Source organism: Mus caroli, chromosome 17 (genome assembly GCF_900094665.2).
Source record: "Mus caroli chromosome 17, CAROLI_EIJ_v1.1, whole genome shotgun sequence".
NCBI lineage: Eukaryota > Metazoa > Chordata > Mammalia > Rodentia > Muridae > Mus > Mus caroli.
Window position 1 is genome coordinate 27,183,991 of NC_034586.1, and position 19,254 is coordinate 27,203,244.

At 49.5% G+C, this 19,254-nt stretch overlaps 1 protein-coding gene across 3 annotated transcripts in view; it reads left to right on the forward strand.

Moving 5' to 3' along the window:
* Slc37a1 (solute carrier family 37 member 1) overlaps window positions 1-19,254 on the forward strand; it is a 74,016-nt gene that overhangs the window by 33,605 nt on the left and 21,157 nt on the right. For all 3 annotated transcript variants that reach the window (XM_029471573.1, XM_029471574.1, XM_021149515.2), the window contains 7 exons: window positions 5,620-5,752; window positions 6,277-6,355; window positions 9,205-9,340; window positions 11,173-11,249; window positions 12,209-12,375; window positions 15,965-16,002; window positions 18,419-18,499. In XM_029471573.1, coding sequence (XP_029327433.1) covers window positions 5,620-5,752; window positions 6,277-6,355; window positions 9,205-9,340; window positions 11,173-11,249; window positions 12,209-12,375; window positions 15,965-16,002; window positions 18,419-18,499 — 711 coding nt within the window. The remainder of the gene's footprint in view (window positions 1-5,619; window positions 5,753-6,276; window positions 6,356-9,204; window positions 9,341-11,172; window positions 11,250-12,208; window positions 12,376-15,964; window positions 16,003-18,418; window positions 18,500-19,254) is intronic.

The following is a 19,254-nucleotide window of genomic DNA, read 5'->3' on the forward strand; positions in this document are numbered from 1 at the left end:
GTGAGCCACCATGTGGTTGCTGGGATTTGAACTCTGGACCTTCGGAAGAGCAGTCGGGTGCTCTTACCCACTGAGCCATCTCACCAGCCCTAAAGATAACTTTTTAATAAAACAAAATAAAAATATAAAAAAAAGTAGTGCATCTTTAAGTACCATAATCAAAGTATCAGGCTGTTGCACGAAAGCGGGCAAAATGCTTAGAACAGAGGAGAGTACAACTGTTTTATAACTCCGAGATTGCTGCCTGGGATGGGTAACCTTGTCAGCTTGATGGCTTAGTGATGCCCAGGAGGTGAGAGAATCCTAGTAGATCTCGCAGGCGCCGACCTGTCAGTAGATTAAGCACCACTGGATTCAGAACAGACAGTCGGGACATTGTGGAAGATCCCTTTAGCCAGAGGAAATGGATCACTTGGGGGTGGGTCTTAGAAGAGCATATCCTGCCGAGGCCCCTCCCACCGCAATGCCCGGCCTTCCCACAGCTCAGAAACCTGAGGCCAAAGACAGCCCACTGTCCTAACAAACCAAGAGCCAAACTACACCCTTTTATAAGTTATTTTTCTCAGACATTTGGTCAAAGCTATCAAAACAAGCATCCATAATTAACACAGAAGCATCTTCTGTTGTTGTTTTGACAGGGTTTTACTGTGAAACCCCGCTGGCCTTGAGAACTCTGTAGCAATCCTGTCTCAGACTTCTGAGTACAGCATGTCCCACCACACCCAGCTAGTATAAATGTCTTTATTGCCGCATCGTTTATACTGGCCCAGAGGGGAAACAAAGTGCATGAACATATTCAATAGGTGAAAATTTGAGAAAATTATGGCATTTTTGAGTAAAAATTTAGGTCACCAAAGATAGGATCCACTATCTTTTTTTTTTTTTTTAACTTTTTAAGTTACATGTATGTATGCATGTATGTATGTGTGGGGAGGGTGCATTGGGAAGTCAAATGATGTTCCGTGGGAGTTGGGTCTTTCCTTGTACCTGCCCTGGGGATTGAACTCAGGTCCTCAGGCTTGGCAGCAAGCACCCGTGCCAGCTGAGCCATTTCACTAGCCCTGACACTCTTTTGACTGATTGGGTCTTCTGTGTATGTGAGAAAGAGTATGTATGCACATGTGTGTGCATGCATGCTTATGTGTATGCAGGTATGCATATATGTACATGCATGTAGAAGCCAGACATCAACTTTAGGAATCATTCTTTGGCCAGATTCCATCTTGTTTGTTTGTATGGTTGTTTGTTTTGTTTTGGAGTCACTGGCCTAGAGCCTGCCAAGTAGGCTAACCTGGCTAGCCAGCTATGCTTAGAGATCTGTCTGTCTCCACATTCCCAGGGATAGGTGGAGGAAATGGATGCTCCCCCCTGCACCCCCCAGGATGGGTTCCAGAGATCTAACTGAGGTCTTCTTTTTTTTTTTTTTTTTTGGTTTTTCAAGACAGGGTTTCTCTGTATAGCTCTGGCTGTCCTGGAACTCACTTTGTAGACCAGGTTGGCCTCGAACTCAGAAATCCGCCTGCCTCTGCCTCCCGAGTGCTGGGATTAATGGCGTGCGCCACCACGCCCGGCTTTTTTGACAGCCCTCTTTGCACACAAAATTGACAATGGAAAAACAAAACAAAACAAAAACCAAAAACAACAACAACAACAACAACAACAACAACAAAACCCACACCAGGGCAAACAGAAAACAAAAGTTAAAAAGGCCAGCGCTGTCAAGGAAAGCTGTTTTCTGAAAAGTTCCAGTGCTTCCTGTGGTCATGGGAAAACCTCAGCAGAGATTTCCGCTTTAGACAAGGTCTCTCTGCGTGGCCCTAGCTGGCCGGGCTCTCACCAAGTAGAGCACGCTGACTTCAGACTCACAGAGATCTGCCTGCCTCTGCCTCTGCCTCCTGGGTGCTGGGATCAAAGGCGTGCCTGCACCGTCACACCCAGCCAAGTTTTTAATCAAATAAAAGAATCCTAAAGTTTATATGAAAAGATACTCCTTAGGAATTAATCACCAAAAGACAGGCATGATAAAGTACTCCAGTAATACCAGCACTCTGGAGGCCTGGAAAATCTCTGAGAGTTCGAGGCCAGCCTGGTCTACCTACATAGGGAGTTCCAGGGCTACACAGAGAGAGCCTATTTCAACAACAACCAAAAAAAGAAAGATTTTTTTTTTTTTTCGAGACAGGGTTTCTCTGTATAGCCCAGGCTATCCTGGAACTCACTCTGTAGACCAGGCAGGCCTCGAACTCAGAAATCTGCCTGCCTCTGCCTCCCAAGTGCTGGGATTAAAGGTGTGCGTCACCACCGCCCGGCTAAAGATAACTTTTTTTTTTTTAAAGATTTATTTATTATATGTAAGTACACTGTAGCTGTCTTCAGACACTCCAGAAGAGGGCGCCAGATCTCGTTACGGATGGNACTCACTTTGTAGACCAGGTTGGCCTCGAACTCAGAAATCCGCCTGCCTCTGCCTCCCGAGTGCTGGGATTAAAGGCGTGCGCCACCACGCCCGGCTTCTAACTGAGGTCTTCATGCTTGCAAGGCAAACACTTTTTAACTCCTTGATCAGTTTTTATTAACCAACTGCTATAGCAGGCTGATAGATTTTCGGTGTAGCTTCGCTGAAAGATAATCCTGTTAATTTTTTTGCGAAAGATACTGCTTTGATGTCGTAAGCTATGGTTCTTATTGGGACACGCCCCTCCCCCAAATGTTTCCTTGGCAATCAGTCTGTGGGAGCCTAGTATGTCTCACTGCAGTCCAACGTGAGAGTTTGGTCTGCAAATGCCAGGTTTTCAGAACAAACATCATTGAAATGTTAAAACAGAGCAATGTTATTGAAAACTAATGTGCTTAGTTAAATATCCTCAGAGCTCTTTATGTCTTGGAGGCAGCCTCCCGGCAGGGCTACAGAAAAGGCAAAGATGACATTCTGACATGAAAGGCTGGGGAGGGGAGTGGAAACGTGATGTCCATTGAGACCAGAGGTTAATTGTGGAAGCCTTGCCCAGGCAGAGTGGTGTCAACCTCTAGGAGCTGGCCAGGTTGGAGGGTAAGGACCTGGGTGGTGCCCTCTGTGTGAACTCCATCCTTCAGCCACCCTATGACTTCATTCTTTGTCATGTTGGCTTCAGAGCTGATGACCAGGGAGTGTGACTGAGGTCAATCAGTTATAAGCAGACACGGTAGTCCACAGTCCCAGCCTACGCCTGTCTGTAACCAAGAGCCCGTGACCCTAACTAACAAAAGCGTTCGATGCTGCTCACCATGGCAGGACCTGGAAACCTTTCCTGAGACGTATGGAAGATTTGGGATCATCTCTAAGTTGTTCTAATTTTCATGGGTGATATACCCCAGACAGGTTAAGCCACAGGAGATGGATGGTCCAGGGATTCTATCCCGAGCACAGCCTATAGAATTCATATCCCTCACTTCTGTGCAAGGCTAGCATTAGAAACTTGCCTCGTCTGGCAGATGAGTCCCTCCTGGCCTGTGTCTGTTCTAGGTGAGCAGCAAGACAGAAGCCTCTTTGGGTGTGGTGGCCTTGAGGAAGAACAGTGTAGGGAAGGCAGGAACTCTCACCTACTAAGGTAGCCAGAAAGCTAAGGTCTCACAGGTAGAAATGGGATGGACACACACACACACACACACACACACACACACACAGCCACAATTTAGTGGCCCTGGCAGGGGTAGCGGCCTGAGTGGGGGAAGGGCCAAGTGACTGTGTTCTATTTAACATGACAAAGAAGCCAGAGCCCCTATAGCACATGGATACTGCCAGTGGAAGCTTGTGGGGGGCAATCACTTCAGGGTATAAGGTGTTGAGTTTTGGGCTGACATTTAAGTCAGAACAGCTCAGGAATGTGCACAAAGCCAATGAAGTAGAGAAGCTCCATTCATACACTGGGGCTCAGTGACTTGTGTCCAGAAATCTGGTGTCCAGCCAGGATGACCTAGGCAGCCTTTCAGATGACAAGACTATTCTGTCATCTGAAAGATGACAGATGATAGCTATTCTGTCCCGGCAGAAGTAAACAAGCCTACTGCCTGCTTGGTGGCTCCCTGCCCCATGCTATAAAGCAGGATCCGCTTGCTTGCGCTCTCTCTCTCTTTCTTTCTTCCTTTTTTTTTTTTTTGAGACAGAGTTTCTCTGTGTAGCCCTGGCTGTCCTGGAACTCACTCTGTAGACCAGGCTAGCCTCGAACTCAGAAATCCACCTGCCTCCCAAGTGCTGGGATTAAAGGCGTGCGCCACCACTGCCTGGCAGGATCTGCTTTCTGCACCAGCTCCAGGCCCATGACTCAGGATCCAGCTCCTGGACATTGGAAGAATTTCTTGTCTCCAGAGGAGCATCTCCCTGACCAGAAGTTCCCCCTTGTCGACTTTCACCCATACCTGATGGGTTGCTCCATCTGAGCTTCATGTGACCCATGGCCTTTATTAAATCTAGCGGTAGGGGACACAGATGTGACAGAGTGCGTTCCTGCTCCTCAGTTTTCCCAGGAGATAGTCCTGGCCACCCCACCCCCCTCCCCCGGAATTATGGCTTCCTTCTTCAGGTGGCTCCATCCTACACACCGTGTAGAAAGCCTGGTATTCAGCATCGCAGTCTCTGTTCTATAAGCGAGCAGCAGCCTCTGTGCAGATGGGAGATCGAGGCAGGACACTTGTGACTTGTCAGTCTTCATGCTCCTCATGCCATGCCATTCCCTCTCTGTCTCCACCACCAGTCAGGTGCCTCTGTCCTATTACAGCTTGCTGGTCCTGGTAAGGGAGGCTGGTGGCCATCTGCCTTGCTGGTGTGTGTGTAGACAGATAGATGGATGGATAGATAGATAGATAGATAGATAGATAGATAGATAGATAGATAGATAGATAGGCACATACATGCATACATACATACATACATAAATAGATACATAGATAGACAGATGGATAGGTACATAGATGTGTGTGTATGTATATATATATTTTTCTTAAATTGGAGAATTATCTGTACACAGAAAGGTGCATTAGTCTTAAGCGTCTGTTTGACAGGTCTTTGCCTATACACCTGGGTACCCAGGATCTAGATTAAGGTTTTTCCAGCCCCTTGTGCCAGCTCCTATCATCACCCTTCTAAGTAGCAAAACGATTTAACTTACCACTGGGATGTCTTGTCTGTGTTTGAACTGGTGGAAATGAAATTGCACGGCCTGAGTTCTTTTGGCTCTTCTTTTTTGAGACTCTCATTTTTCCATTCCTCTGTAGAATTCCTCTGTCTAAATCTAGCAGTTAACCCTGTTCCTCCCCTCAGGGGCAGCCTGTCAGGGATGAATGGCTGTAGGTCCTCAGCTTGGCACTCCCTTGCCTGACACTACCTCCATGTTAGGCCTTGAGAGGCTGCTGCTGCTAGGGTTGGCTGCTGTGTGGGGATGAATTGGAGTTATTACAAAATGCTGCCAGAGCCTCCTGTCGACATCAGGAACTCCTGTGGATGTCAGACGCCTACGAGGGGCCTCTTTCTGCTCAAAGAGCCATTGCTCGGTGAGGAGGGGAGACCACTCAGGCTGTCCCGGATGAGACATCCCAAGTAAGCACTTTTTCTGTCCTCTCCCTCCCCTTCTCTGTCTGCCATAGGGCGAGCTTCACAAGCAGTGTACTGCAGGAGATGGGCCTGAGTCTCCATTCAGTGACCCGAGCAGCAGCACCAGGCATGGCCCCACCCACTGGCTCCTGAACAATGAGACCGACTGTGGCTGGGCCCCCTTCGGTGAGTTTGGGTCAAACCCCCTGTCGCCCAGGGATTTTGGCAGCTCCCCACTGGAGTTTCTACAGCCTGGCTAGTCTCAGGACAGGGATGCCATCCTGGCCGTGAGTGCCTTTCAGTGACGACTGGCCCCTAGCAAACACCACTCTGCAACCATACCTACATGCTAAAGGGCCACCGGCTAAGTGAAGTATGTCTGTGCTGGGGAAGTCTCTAGAAGACAGCCTGCGGTGTGTGCTGTCACACAGAAAGTCAAACCCACCCCAACCAGTGTGGCTTGCCTCCAATCTGAAGGTCACATTCAAGGACAACTTGAAAAAAAAATAGGTGACTTTATTTTCTTTCACAGGAAGTTGGCCAGTAGCCAGAATTCGGATGTTTTTGTTTTTTGTTTTTTTGTTTTTAGTTAGAGCACCTCCCTTTTTTAAAAGGAATTTACAGAATAAAATTTTGTATTATTTTTTAGCCCAGCTCTACAACATACCAAATAATTCTGAGCCTTTCTGTTGGTTCTCAAACCCACGCAGATAAGAACAATTACCAGCAGCTGCTTGGAGCCCTGGACTACGCCTTCCTGTGCGCCTATGCCATCGGAATGTACCTGAGGTAGGGACACCCACACTCAGACCCTTCCCAGTCGTGTGGGCCCTTGAGTACAGAAAGGATCTTTTCTGTCATAGGATAGACCTAGGAGATACTAGATGTTCCTGGGCACAGGGGGCAAATGAGTGGCTGATTAAAACCTTGTTGATGTTATCAGACCCATCGTGTTCTTAAAATAACATCATGGAAGGCTTAGAGAGATCACTCAGGGGTAGGGTGAATGCTTAGCATACACAGCATCTAAGAGACCCCGGGTTCAAGTCCCAGTACTGGGTAAATAATAAGGAAAAGCACTGTAGAGATACCAACCTTCCTCCCAAGAGACTTGGTTTAGACACTGATCTTTGGAGCCTCGAAGTCTCAGAGTATCCTTGTAAGTGTTTAACTGTTTCTCTCAGAGCCTCCCAATATGTGGAATCAAGACCCAGGGCCCTTCCCAGCCCAGGGGCCCTATGGTGGTGACATATTGGCAAGTGGCTCCTGCCAGTGGTGGATATAGCCCTCTTTATCAGATACAGAGACCACACGGAGCTCAGAGCTTGTGTGGATGAGAGAGTAGGGTAGGAGAGGATGCTCAAGTGCTAGTGTATGAGGTAGACTGGATGCACAAGACTACAGTGTATGAGGCCAAAGAGAAATAAGGTGCAGAGCCTGGTCTCCACCTTCCTGCCAGCCAAGATTCCCAGCCTAAGAAACCTAGCTTAGTGAACAAAGCTGGCTTCTTGTCTCGTCTTTATGGGCAAAGATAGTTTCTCTGGCAGCTCACCATCAAGTTTATCGAGATGGTATTCTGTTGGGCATGAAGTCCATAGAAAAGTCTCCAAAGGGAGGTGAGGACACCTGCATTACCAATGATGGGGCTGGTGCTGTGGCAAGAAGGCAGGGCAGCCCTCAGACCGTTGTGAGGTTACCACCGAGGTCTTGACAGTAGGTATCATGTGACTCTGCAGACCCAATGCACACATGGGAGGTGGGCACACCCAGGTCTTGCCTGGCAGGATCAGCAGGTGTGGCGTGGGTGTGAGTCCTATGTGAATCAGATAGGGTGAAGGGTGGTGTCCATTCTATCAGAATTGTTTCTTAAATCTCACAAGCAGGGGAGATGAGGGCTGGCAACATGTGACTGTAGTAGGGGACACCTCCCAGTAGTAGCCAATGGCTCTTGGAAGCCAGTATGACCTGTCTCCTGATCTCTGAAGTGAGCACAGACGAGTGGATACACCTTAACTCTGGACTGGTCTCTAGTCTTTGCGGTCAGGTTATGCTCAGCTGAACACATTAGCCGAGCGTGTTGTCATTGGATGACACTCATGTAATAGTGTTCACGGGTCATTTGCATGGCTCTAGGTAAATCCTTCCTGTTTGGTGGGCGCAGAAGGGAAAGTTTGTTGGCAAGCAGGCTCTGGAGATGGTTCAGGAACAGTGTTACTTGCCCAGGGTGCCGTGGGCAGTGTGCACCTGCGTGCATAGATCCACGGAGGCCAGCAGAGGGCATCCAGTCCCCTGGAGCTGGAGTTACAGGCAGGCAGTTGTGAGCCTCCTGACAGTGGGTCCTGGGAACCAAATCTCAACCTCCAGAAGAACACAAGCGCTCTTAACCAATGAGCCATCTCTGTCTCTCCAGCCCCCATGGAGTTTGGAAAGAGAGCGCAAAGGGCTCTGGTACCCGCTGAGATCGGTGTGTCTCCGTGGTGATGTGTAAAGCAGTAGCCTGTGCTGCGGTGGTGGTGATGGATAGCATCCTGTTTCCTATTTGCTCGTTATGAAGCTGGGGCCTGGTCAGGCTTCTCAACCCCGCTACAGTTTGACCACGAACCTAACATGTCTGTAGCTCACTGAGCCTCACTGCGGTTGTAGGGCTCAGGCTCCGCCCCTTTTTCAGCCTAGCAGCCTTGGTTCCTTGGTGGTCCGCAGGCAGGGGAGTGGTGTTGTCTTTGCTGATCCACCAACCGGTGCTTTCCCGCAGGTTTCTTGGTTACTGCCCAGGATAGGTGGCTTGGTCGGTTCACAGTCGTCCCTTTTCCAAGTCATCATTTGCAGCTTCTTGCTGACATTTTTAAACAGCTCTGTATACTGACTCTGTGTTGTTGTCGGTATAAAAGGAGACTTAACAAGCAGGGCAAGAAGTCCTGCTTTGATAGGCAGTATTGATGTGAATCTCGGTGTGAACTGTATTGTGTGTGTGCTTTTTTAAAAAATATATTTATTTAATTACTTAATGTATGTGAGTACACTGTCGCTGTCTTCAGACACACTAGAAGGGGACATTGGACCCCATTACAGATGGTTGTGAGCCACCATGTGGTTGCTGGGAATTGAACTCAGGACCTCTGGAAGAACAGTCAGTGTTCTTGGGGTTTTTTGTTTGTTTGTTTGTTTTGTTTTTTGTTCTTTGTTTGTTTGTTTGGTTGGTTGGTTTTTTTGAGACAGGGTTTCTCTGTATAGCCTTGGCTATCCTGGAACTCACTCTGTAGACCAGGCTGGCCTCGAACTCAGAAATCCGCCTGCCTCTGCCTCCCAAGTGCTGGGATTAAAGGTGTGCGCCACCACTGCCCGGTCACAGTCAGTGTTCTTAATCGCTGAGCCATCTCTCCAGCCCACTTTTTTTTTTTTTTTTTTAAATAGGAAACAAATGAGGTTTTTGTTTTTAATGAGAAATGAAGCTAAGGAGTCCTATGGTGGTATGTGAGCCCCACAGGTGACATTCTTTCCTGTCTGGTCTCCAATAGTGGGGCTCCGTGGTCTGGAAACACAGACAAAAGATGACAGGGGACATCCGGGAGACGTGGCTAGAGCTTTTAGTGGTGTGCTGTGCTGTTTCCTCATGCCTCCCTCTTTCCTTGTTACCTCAGTGGAATAATAGGGGAACGCCTGCCGATTAGGTATTACCTGACTTTCGGGATGCTGGCCAGCGGCGCCTTCACAGCCCTGTTCGGCTTGGGCTATTTCTACAACATCCACAGCCTGGGATTCTACGTGGTGACCCAGGTAAGGGTCTGATCCAGGATGGCAAGTTCAGGTCCCAAAGCCCACCTCTGCTAAGAAATGGACGGCAGAGGCTAGTGAGGGACAGAAGAGCATCCCACCTCCCTTGTATGCAAGCACCTGGACGCTTACTTCCTGTTTTAGGAGCTGTCAGCCTGGCAGGTCAATGAGTGTGAAGTGATCACACCAAAGCGGCCATGGGGGTGGCCGGAGGACAAGGAAGGGTTGGCTTGGAGCCATTGCTGGTAGAGTAGAGGTATGAAGCCTTCACTACAAGGCCAGGGAGAAAGGAGGGGTCCTGAAGGTGTAGGGGTGGGGCCAGAAGCCCAGCCCTGCCCTCCTTGAGGGCCCAACCTTTGTGGCACCTCTTGGCTTCTGCCCTCTCCAGCAATCCTGTGGGTAAATATTGACTCATAAGAGAAATAGGGCTGGCTACCTGCTCCGTAGGGCCGAGGGTGGGGAGGTGTGATAGGAAACCAAAGCGACCCTTGTTTGATTTTGGTCTTCACGACCGTGCTACCGAGCTTGCTAAAGTTCAGCCACTTTATTGCTGGCAAGAAGTCAGTTACCCCCGGTTGCCAATGTCCTCGGCCACTCAAGTCCCTTGTATTTGTGGCATAGGGCTCACATACATCCAGGGTGCACCTTCCTGTAGCTGTTCAGTGGCCTCTAGATTGTTTATAGTATCTAGCGCAGTGTGAACGCTGTGTCTCCAGTTGTTACGCTGTTGAGACCATTGACAATCCGGTATGAGTGCCTTGTAAGCCTGATGTTGCATTAGGTCCTTCTGCTTTGACTCCCCGGATGTAGAAGCCTCAGACTGTAATGGCACACAGGTAGAAGGGAAAGAAAGCAGATGCCCAGAGTCCCAACATGTTCCTGCAGTAAAGACTGAGCTGCTGATATGGAAATAGGTGGGCACAATTCCCTGTGCGTATTTCCTGGAAGACGCACTTCTCTAGTGAGATAGCAGGGCACTGGGCTGGGTTTTTGCTATGACCTCAGTTCTAATGACACCAAAGTGAGCCTCCTGGTACTGGTCCCTCTGTTAAATGCAGGCCCCACACTTGCTCCCCAACACCTTGGAGAGGGCAAGTATGCAAGCCAGGGCTGGGTCAAGGCTGCGTTGGCTTCTGAGGAGGAATTTTCTTCATGGGCAGTCAGGGGAGCACTGCCATGGGCAGTCAGGGGAGCACGGGCTATTTCCAGGCTGAATTTGTAGCAGTTTATAAAGCAGTCTATAAAGGGAAGAGCTCTTGTCTTTACAGAATGTTTAGCTTCTAAGGAGTCTGGAATGTTTGTGCCCAGCCTGTCAGCAGAACGTTCCTTAGTGTGGGTCCTGGCGGGGCTGGCTTTATTTTAAAAATTTTTTTAGATAAAGTCTCATATGTAGCCTAGGCTGGCCTCAAACTCACAGCATTCTTTCTGAGTACTGGGATTATAGATATGAACCACCATGTAAGGCTTGAGTTGGCTTTTTTACTTGTGTGTGTGTGTGTGTGATTTCATTTTTTGAGGCGGGATCTTCTTGTATTACCCAGGCAGATGTCAAACTCCCCTCCACAACAGCCCTCCTGCCTCACCTCCCCAGCAGCTAAGATGACAGCCATGTACTACTATGCCTGGTTTATATCAATACTCTATAATATATCCATGTTTCTATATATGTTATGTACATGAACTACACATATATTTTACATTTCATAGCTCAAGCTATCTGTAAATATAAACCTCACATCCCACCACTGGTGGTGAGATAAAGAGAGAGCCCCAGCACAGGGAGGATGGGGCAGGGCTAGCCTCTCCCCTTGGTGAGCCTCCTTTTCTCCCTGCAGATCATTAATGGACTGGTGCAGACCACAGGCTGGCCCAGCGTTGTCACCTGCCTCAGCAACTGGTTTGGAAAAGGAAGGTGAGGAAACTATGGCGCATTTCCAACAGTTGTCCCCTCCCCCCTCCCCCCCCTTCCGCCAGATTCAGAGGGAAACTAGACCACATTATATTCAAGTTTTCTTTCAGCCTATTTCAGGAACTTTAATGAGGCTCTTCTTGGGAACAATGTACTAAAATCTCTAAGATGGAAGCTCTATAGCTACCATGGGTCTACAGCCTCTGTCCCTACAGAAGCCAGCCCTTCCCCATGTCCACTTAGGCAAGTAATGTGACCCCCAGACTCCACACCTGAGAGCTGTGTGGTCTCAGATTCCCTCAGAATCTTGTGGGATATAGAGTCTGGAGTTCGAGACGTTCTGGCAGAGGTCACCCACCCGGTCCATAATTAGCAGGCCTGAGCCAGCCCTGGTGATCTGACCACAATAGGGCAGCCATTTGTAGTCCCTGCCTAGCTTAGCTGGGGTTAAGTAACCATAGAGACGCCACCCGAGAGGGAGAGGCTAAAATGGGAGATGGACTCAGAAGCTCTATTTAGAAAGCTCATTTTAGTCATTTGGCACGGGTGCCGGTGTGAGCTTCTGTCACCGAGATAGTCAGCTGACTACCATGTTTGTGGAGGCACAAATTGAAATCCTCTGCCTTCCAAGAATTGTAGGAAAAGCCCTTGTGCCTCTTTGCATCAGAGACTCGAGGATCTCTGAGCAGCGGTGAACTGTGTACTGATGCAGCCTGAGGCGCGGTTCTCCACGGAGCATCCACAGTCTCGCTCCCTGGAGTCACACTGGTTTCTCAGGGTCACGGGTTCCTCTATGCCCCCCCCCCCCAATCTCACCTCCGCTGTCGCTGTTGTGCCACCTCGCTCACTCTTGCCCTAAAAGCTGATCTCATGGTTTGTTTGGTTTGGTTTGGTTTTTTTCTTTTTCTTTCTTTTTTTCTGGCCCTACCGCACCCTCACTGTCCCATCATGCTGTGTTGTAGGCGTGGCCTGATCATGGGGATTTGGAACTCCCACACCTCCGTGGGCAACATTCTGGGGTCCTTGATTGCCGGCTACTGGGTGTCTACGTGCTGGGGCCTGTCATTTATCGTGCCTGGGGCCATCGTGGCAGCCATGGGGATAGTGTGCTTTCTCTTTCTCATCGAACGTAAGTAGACCTGGCCCTAGACAAGGCCGCCTGGGCTTTAGTCTTCATGGCGAGTTGGTTAATGTGGATTCAGTGTGGTAGGTCCGAGCCCGTATTCACCCTGGCTCTCCCCTAGCCAGGCCCTGTACAGAGTTCCACAGCAGCCCATTCTGTCTTGGTCTTGCTCAGTTTTCTGCTCTTTCCCGGTTTCCTATCGAAGTTCTTTCCCCTCCTCTTCCTGTCCTCATCCTTCTCTGAGCACCGAGCACCTGCATCATCAGAGACTCTCAGATCCTCCTCTTACATCCACCTGAGGGCACAGCCCAACCCTTCATGCTTGCACCTGCTCACCCTCCCCCCACCTCCACACGACACGTGGACTTTGCCAGCTTGTGTGCTTCGCAGTGAGCCATTGTTTGGGACAATGTCATAAAACCAAGGAGTGGTTTAAAACCACATATCTTATTGGGCAAAGTGTCCGTGTCAGCAAAATGAAGTCCATGTTCTATTCTGGCTAATCCCACTTCCAATTTTGAAAATAATTTTTAAAGCAAAGGACCTGCAAGTGAAAGGTTTGAACAGCCATGCTGAGTGAGGAGCCAGGCCATTAAGACCCGTCATCCTGGGGGCTGGAGAGATGGCTCAGTGGTTAAGAGCATTGCCTGCTCTTCCAGAGGTCCTGAGTTCAATTCCCAGCAACCACATGGTGGCTCACAACCATCTGTAATAAGATCTGATGCCCTCTTCTGGTGTGTCTGAAGACAGTGACAGTGTACTCACATACATGAATAAATAAATCTTAAAGAGAAAGAAAGAAGTTTTGTTTTTGTTTTTGTTTTTCGAGACAGGGTTTCTCTGTGTAGCCCTGGCTGTCCTGGCACTCACTTTGTAGACCAGGCTGGCCTCGAACTCAGAAATCCGCCTGCCTCTGCCTCCCGAGTGCTGGGATTAAAGGCGTGCGCCACCACGCCTGGCTCAGAAGTTTTGTTTTTTATTTTTAAAAATAAAAATAAATTTATTTATTTATTTGTTTGAAGCAAGATGAAAGCACAGGGCTCTGGTATATCCGAGTAGCCCCGGCCTCCACCTTTATCTCCCTTTACTCTGTACACGCTGACCTTGCCTCAAACCCTCAGCTTCCACACTGTCCAGCGCTGCCGCACCCAAGAAAAGAACGTGTTTTAGTGAGCTTAGTCCCTCGCTGCCTTTTTTTGCCCACTGCTCAAGCCAACCTGTTAGTTTTTCAATGACCTCCATCTTGCCTAGCTAGGGGGATGCAGCTCTCTCTCAACCAGCTCTCTGGGTAGTGAGAATAAAAATGGACATTCAGATCTAGACCTAGGGAGTCTTTGAGCGATGTGGGCCACCGCTTAACCCCACTTCACAGTGTCCTCCGGAGGCCCAGGAAATGGCATGCCAGCTGGCAGGCAAGGGCACCGTGGGACAGGTAGGGCCTTGTGGCTTCTGTACTCAGGCAATCGGTTAACTAACTGGTATGTCACTGGAGTTCTCAGAAAGGCCATTGTACCAGCTGTCTTCCCCGGCCTTGTCCCTTTCCCTTCCCCCAGGTATTGATCTGATATCACACACCTGGAGAGCTACAGTGTGCCCTCACTAGGGCTCCAGGCCCTGTGTCCACCCTGTCCCACCTCTAGAGTCCCCAGGGAATGTGTTCTTTAACTGATGGAGGAGCCGGTTCTGGGTAAGGAGGAGGGGGAAAGAATGGAGGTGTGGCGGTAGCTGGAAGGGTAGATGATGTCATCCTGCCCAGAGTGCTACCCCACTCAGAGCAGAATTATCCAGAACAGAGGATTTCTGTTCTCACCTTTTCAGTACCGGACCGGTGCCTCCCTCTTATGAGCCCAAACCCCAGCTCTTTGTGCTGTTCTTCCTCATCCGTCCTAGAGCAGACAGTTTCCGCTCCTTAGGCCCACACAGCCTTCCAACCAGCTGACTTAGGCCTAGAAGCCACAGACCTGGTGGTGCTCATTTCTCTGGGAAGTTTTGCCAGAGCCGCCATGGTCAGGACCATTCCTCTGAGCTGGCCTGTATCTTCCCCCCTACCCAGGTCCTTCTTGGCTCTGTTTAGGAACATGATTGCTGGTAGTGGTGGGGTATCCTAGTGCCAAGGCAGAGAGATAAAACTGGAACCCAAGCCTGGTCTCAGAATTGATCTCTGTCCTGGGCTTATGCCTCCTTCCCAATTCCTGGGTTTTCTTATTAGATCTATAAGCCTTTGGTGGCCGCTGCCAAGCGTGGGGGAAGACCATCTATTTAAAGCTCTCTGTTCCGTTCACTTCCGTGTCCTCTTCCTCCTCTGTTCCACACTTTGCTCTCCTAGTGTGGGGATGCCCCCGAACCCCATTCGCATCAGCTGCTTTGCCTCAGCAGCCACTTCCCACCCCTGTTCCTGCTTCTGCCTCTCTTGGGCTCTTCACTGAAGTATGTGGCTTGTCCCCCATACATGACCCAGGCCACAGACCTGGTCACGGTGCCCCTAGTAGTCCCTCCTTCCTCCTGGTGCCCTAGTAGTCCCTTCTTCCTCCCTGAGCGCTGCAAGACTCTCTCCAGGGCCTGGTGCTCGCTCAGCTGGGCCTTGCTGTGCAGGACAGTGTCCCTAAAGCTCTGTACTGTCCCTCCCATGCCTCAGGTCACCCATCTCTCACATGATGATCTGAGCTTGGCCCTGCTCCCCTCCCGGGGTTAAGATGCTTTTTCCTCTTGTTCTTCATCTGTCATAACTGGGGCATTTTCCTGGGTGGCAGGCAGGGACTGCCCCAAGTGGAAGGCTGCCTGCCTCCCTGATACCATGCCAGGCCCCAGGCTCTTCTCCCACATACGCCCAAGTTCCCAGGGTTCAGGGACAAGCTGCTGTTTGTTAGGGGAGCTGAGTGACCACCCAAGGCCCAGAAGGTCAACGAAAAGATAAGCATCAGGTGACCGAAGGGACAGGAAAGGTCTTTTCCTGACATCACTTCCTTGCAGCAATGTCAGCTCTCCATTTTCTTCCCGGAAGGCATCTGATCTCTGCTTGCTTTCGATTCTAAGAAATTCATCGTCCCTTACAAAGTTACAGATTCTGTTCTGAGAGTGCTTGGGTGCCTTTCTGGTGTTTCTGTGTCTGTCTAACGGATCCAAGGGTCCACCCTGTCCTTGGCTCAAGCTGACTTATCCCACTATCAAGCTCCTATTCATACCCTCGGGCTGCCACACGCCCATCCGCACTCTGTGGCTGAATGGGAGGGGAGGTGGGCTGTGCCGTCCCCTCCCTCGATGGCCCCTTGGCCTGGGCTGTCTTCCTTCCTTAAGCTCTGTTTAGTTTAGTAGAGCACCAGATAAGAGTCCTGTCCTCTTCCAGTGGACCTTATTTCATGCATTCAAGGACATACAGCCAATAAAAAAAAACGACAGTAATGAAACACACCCGGCCGCTCTTGCACCTCCCTCTTCTGTTACTGCTGTGGGAAGAGGCCCTAAAACTTACTTAGCAGGACCACCGGGCGAAGATCGGGTCCATTGCCAGCAGCACCCTAAGCGCTGCTGAGGGCTCCAGTTCATTGGCGGTGGGTGGCGGTATTTAGTTACCCATCTCCTGTTTTTGCTCTTTCAGACCCCAAGGACATCAAGTGCTCGTCCACCTTCTCCACGGTAAGAGTTCCTGTGTTTCCTGTTACCTCCCAGTACAGCCTGCTCCTCTTTACAGCCCACACTGCCAGCAAGGAAAGGCTGGCCACAGCCTCACACATGACAAGAGTCTATCTCAGCCATTGTCACCCACTGAGCCCTTCCTGCTTCTAAGTCCTCAGCTCTCCCTACAGAGGCTACCTGAAACATGTCACCACAGCCTGGCCTGACATCCCTCAGTGGCTCCCATAAAATCCCCCTCTAACCTGTTTTCCCTCTGCCCTGTCAAGCAAGCGTTAGGCATATCAAGGAGACCCTTGCTCTAGGGACAGTGCCCGAATTGTACAGCAGGGGGCACCAGAGCCTCTTTCTGTTGAAGCTTAACAGCCCATGGGCATCGTGGCAAAGAAGACTACTATATTCTAGAAATGTAGCCATGGTGATATTTGAAAGTGTTCTCAAAGCCATGATTTCAGAGTCCAAGTTCACCACCGAGCTGGTGGTGACTCCATTGTGATCTGAGGCCTCTGTGAGTCACTGGGGTTTGGGGGATGGGGTAGCTTTAAACACAATAGAACCGGGATACTCACTTGCAGACAAGAACACCTCTGTGGCCACATCCTGCAGCAGCGAATTCTAGAAGTGGCTTCTTCCTCATTGCTAGCTCCAGACATACAGGGGACCAGGCTAAGCTCAAGCTCCTGCCTCTCCTGCTGGCACGTATGTGAGGTAGGGCTGCATCTGCCCGATGGTATACGTGATCTTGGCCAAAAGGCCTAAGCATATCTTTATTAATTTTCTCCTTTTCAAATCTCTGAGTCACCAGGGTCTCACAGAGCTCAGCTGCCCTGAGGGCTCGATGGCATGCTGAGCCGGAATCATAAACAGAACTGTTGCTATCTCCACCCTCTTAATGTTTCACAGTGGGGTTTGGCTTCAACACAGGAAGTCATGGGGGTACCCAGCCCCCGGGAGTAGCAGAGCTGAAGAGAAAAACCACGTCCATTAGGCCTCATCAGAATTCAAGGCTTTAGTGTTTCAAATGGGACCATCTGAATTGAGGCAGGCCCACTGAATGGGGAAGGGGGTAGGGCGAGAAATATTTACAAATTGTGTCTGGGCAGAGACCTGCATCTAGAATACTAACTCATTACTTAGACAGCCAAGGACAAGCAGGGTCAGAGGACCACAGCAGATATTTGTTCTAAGAAGACTCACGGGTGGGCAAGAAGTACGTGTGTCTCACCACTCAGTGTGAGCAGGCATCAGGGGACTTGGTCAGATCCACACTGTGGCTTCCATGAGGGTTAGTGTGAATGTGGAGGGATCAGAACTCCCACCTCCCTAGGGCGTATGGAAAGGGATGCAGCCTCGTGGAATGTACAGTTACGTCTGACCCCATGGCCCCACTCCCAGAAACGCACCAAGAGAATCACAATCACGAAAGACTTGGGCACACAGGTTTGCCACAGGGTTATAGCATCCCAAAAATGGAGCAAAATAGAAAACTGCCAGTTGATAAACAGATGCATTCAGTGTGATACATTCTGTGGTGAAATGTTATTAGGCAGTAGGAGAAATTAAGCTCTGTTGAAGCCATTTTGCTGAACTAAAGAAGCGATTCAGAGAAAGCCACAGCATAAATACAGTTCCATTTGTATGAATGCTTGACTGCTGAGCTATAGCCCAGTCCCTGTGCAAAGCATCCAGAAGTGGAAAAAATCCTGAGAACAAGCAGATCAGTGAGGGGAGAGGGGGCTGGGGGGACAGCACACAGTGACAGTGCTGTCCCTAAAGGTGAGGAGCATTCTGGGGTTGCGGTCAGTGCTGGATACAAGGCTCTGACTCAGACCACTGAACAGAAAGTCATGAAACACTAGCATATTTCTGGTTGTTCATCACAATTTTTTTCCTGAGAATTTTTTTCTGTCATGAAAGAAGTGTTCATTAAAAAAAAAAAAAAAAAAGTATTGGTGAGCTGGAGATGGCTTAGTGGTTAAAAGTACTGAGTTCAATGCCCAGCATCCATATGGTGGCTCACAACCATCAGTAATGGGATCTGATGCCCTTTTCTGGTATGTCTGAAGACAGTGATGGTGTACTCACATACACAAAAAACAATAAGTATTGGTTTTTAGTGTGTAAGCATCTTCCTCTGAGGATGTATACTCTCTCTCTCTCTCTCTCTCTCTCTCTCTGTGTGTGTGTGTGTGTGTGTGTGTGTGTGTGTGTGTGTGCACCTGTGAACATTTATGGAGACAAAGAGTACATCAGATCCCCTGGAACTGGAGTTTGGAGTTTGTTGTGAGCCACTAGATGGGTGCCAGGAATAGAACCTAGGACCTCTGGAAGAGCAGCCAGTGCCCTTAACCACTGAGCCACGTCTCCAGCCCCAGTGTAAGCATTCTTATGGAAGTCTAACCGGATGCTTCTCTTCCAGCACCCTAGAGCCCCCGAGAATGGCATAAACAGATTTAGACTGCAGAAGCAAACCACATACAGTGAAAAGAATGGACCTCTGGTAAGTAACACACAGCTTCCACCTGCTGGGATGTCTTTAGAGATTCAGAACCAGTCTCTAACCCCCATGGGCCAACTGGCTGTGTCCCTGGACCTCAGGCGTAGCTCAGACATCCAGGATCTTTAAGCCATTGAATCTCCTTGTATTCCTAAGGGGCATTTGAGTCAGCTTTGTTGACTTTCTCTGGACAGTCAGCTAAACTCACATGTCTTCAAATCAACTCTGAAAATTATCCAATGATTAATTAACAATTGATTAATAAATCAATTAATTATAGTCCATCCAATAACTGTTCACTAGCAGGAAGCACTACTCAGGGTTGTTAGGGGCTGAGGAGGCAAATGCAGATGGGAAGTGAGCAGAGACCTCAGCCACCTGCACCCCAGGTGCTGTTCCAGCTGGCCTCAGTAGGTGTCACTGCGGCACAGCTGTATGCGAGGTGGGTGTCGCAGGTGCAGGTACACAGTGCAAGAAGAGCACACAGTGGGCTCCCGGTACAAAGTGACATCAAGAGTCCATCCCACAGGCCCAAGAAAAGGTGGCAAATGTCACAAAAGGCCTTCTCTCAGCTTTCTCCCACTTCTTAGAAGGAACAGAGGCACAAATGTGTTAGGTCCCTGATTTTGTACCCCCCAGAATGAGCCTGGAAACCTTCCCCACTCCTGGCCCTGCGTCCTGCCCTTCCCTTATGAAACAAACTCTTCTGGCTTCAGTTTCTCAAGACAATTCACTGAGTTTCTGAGCTGAACCCTCTG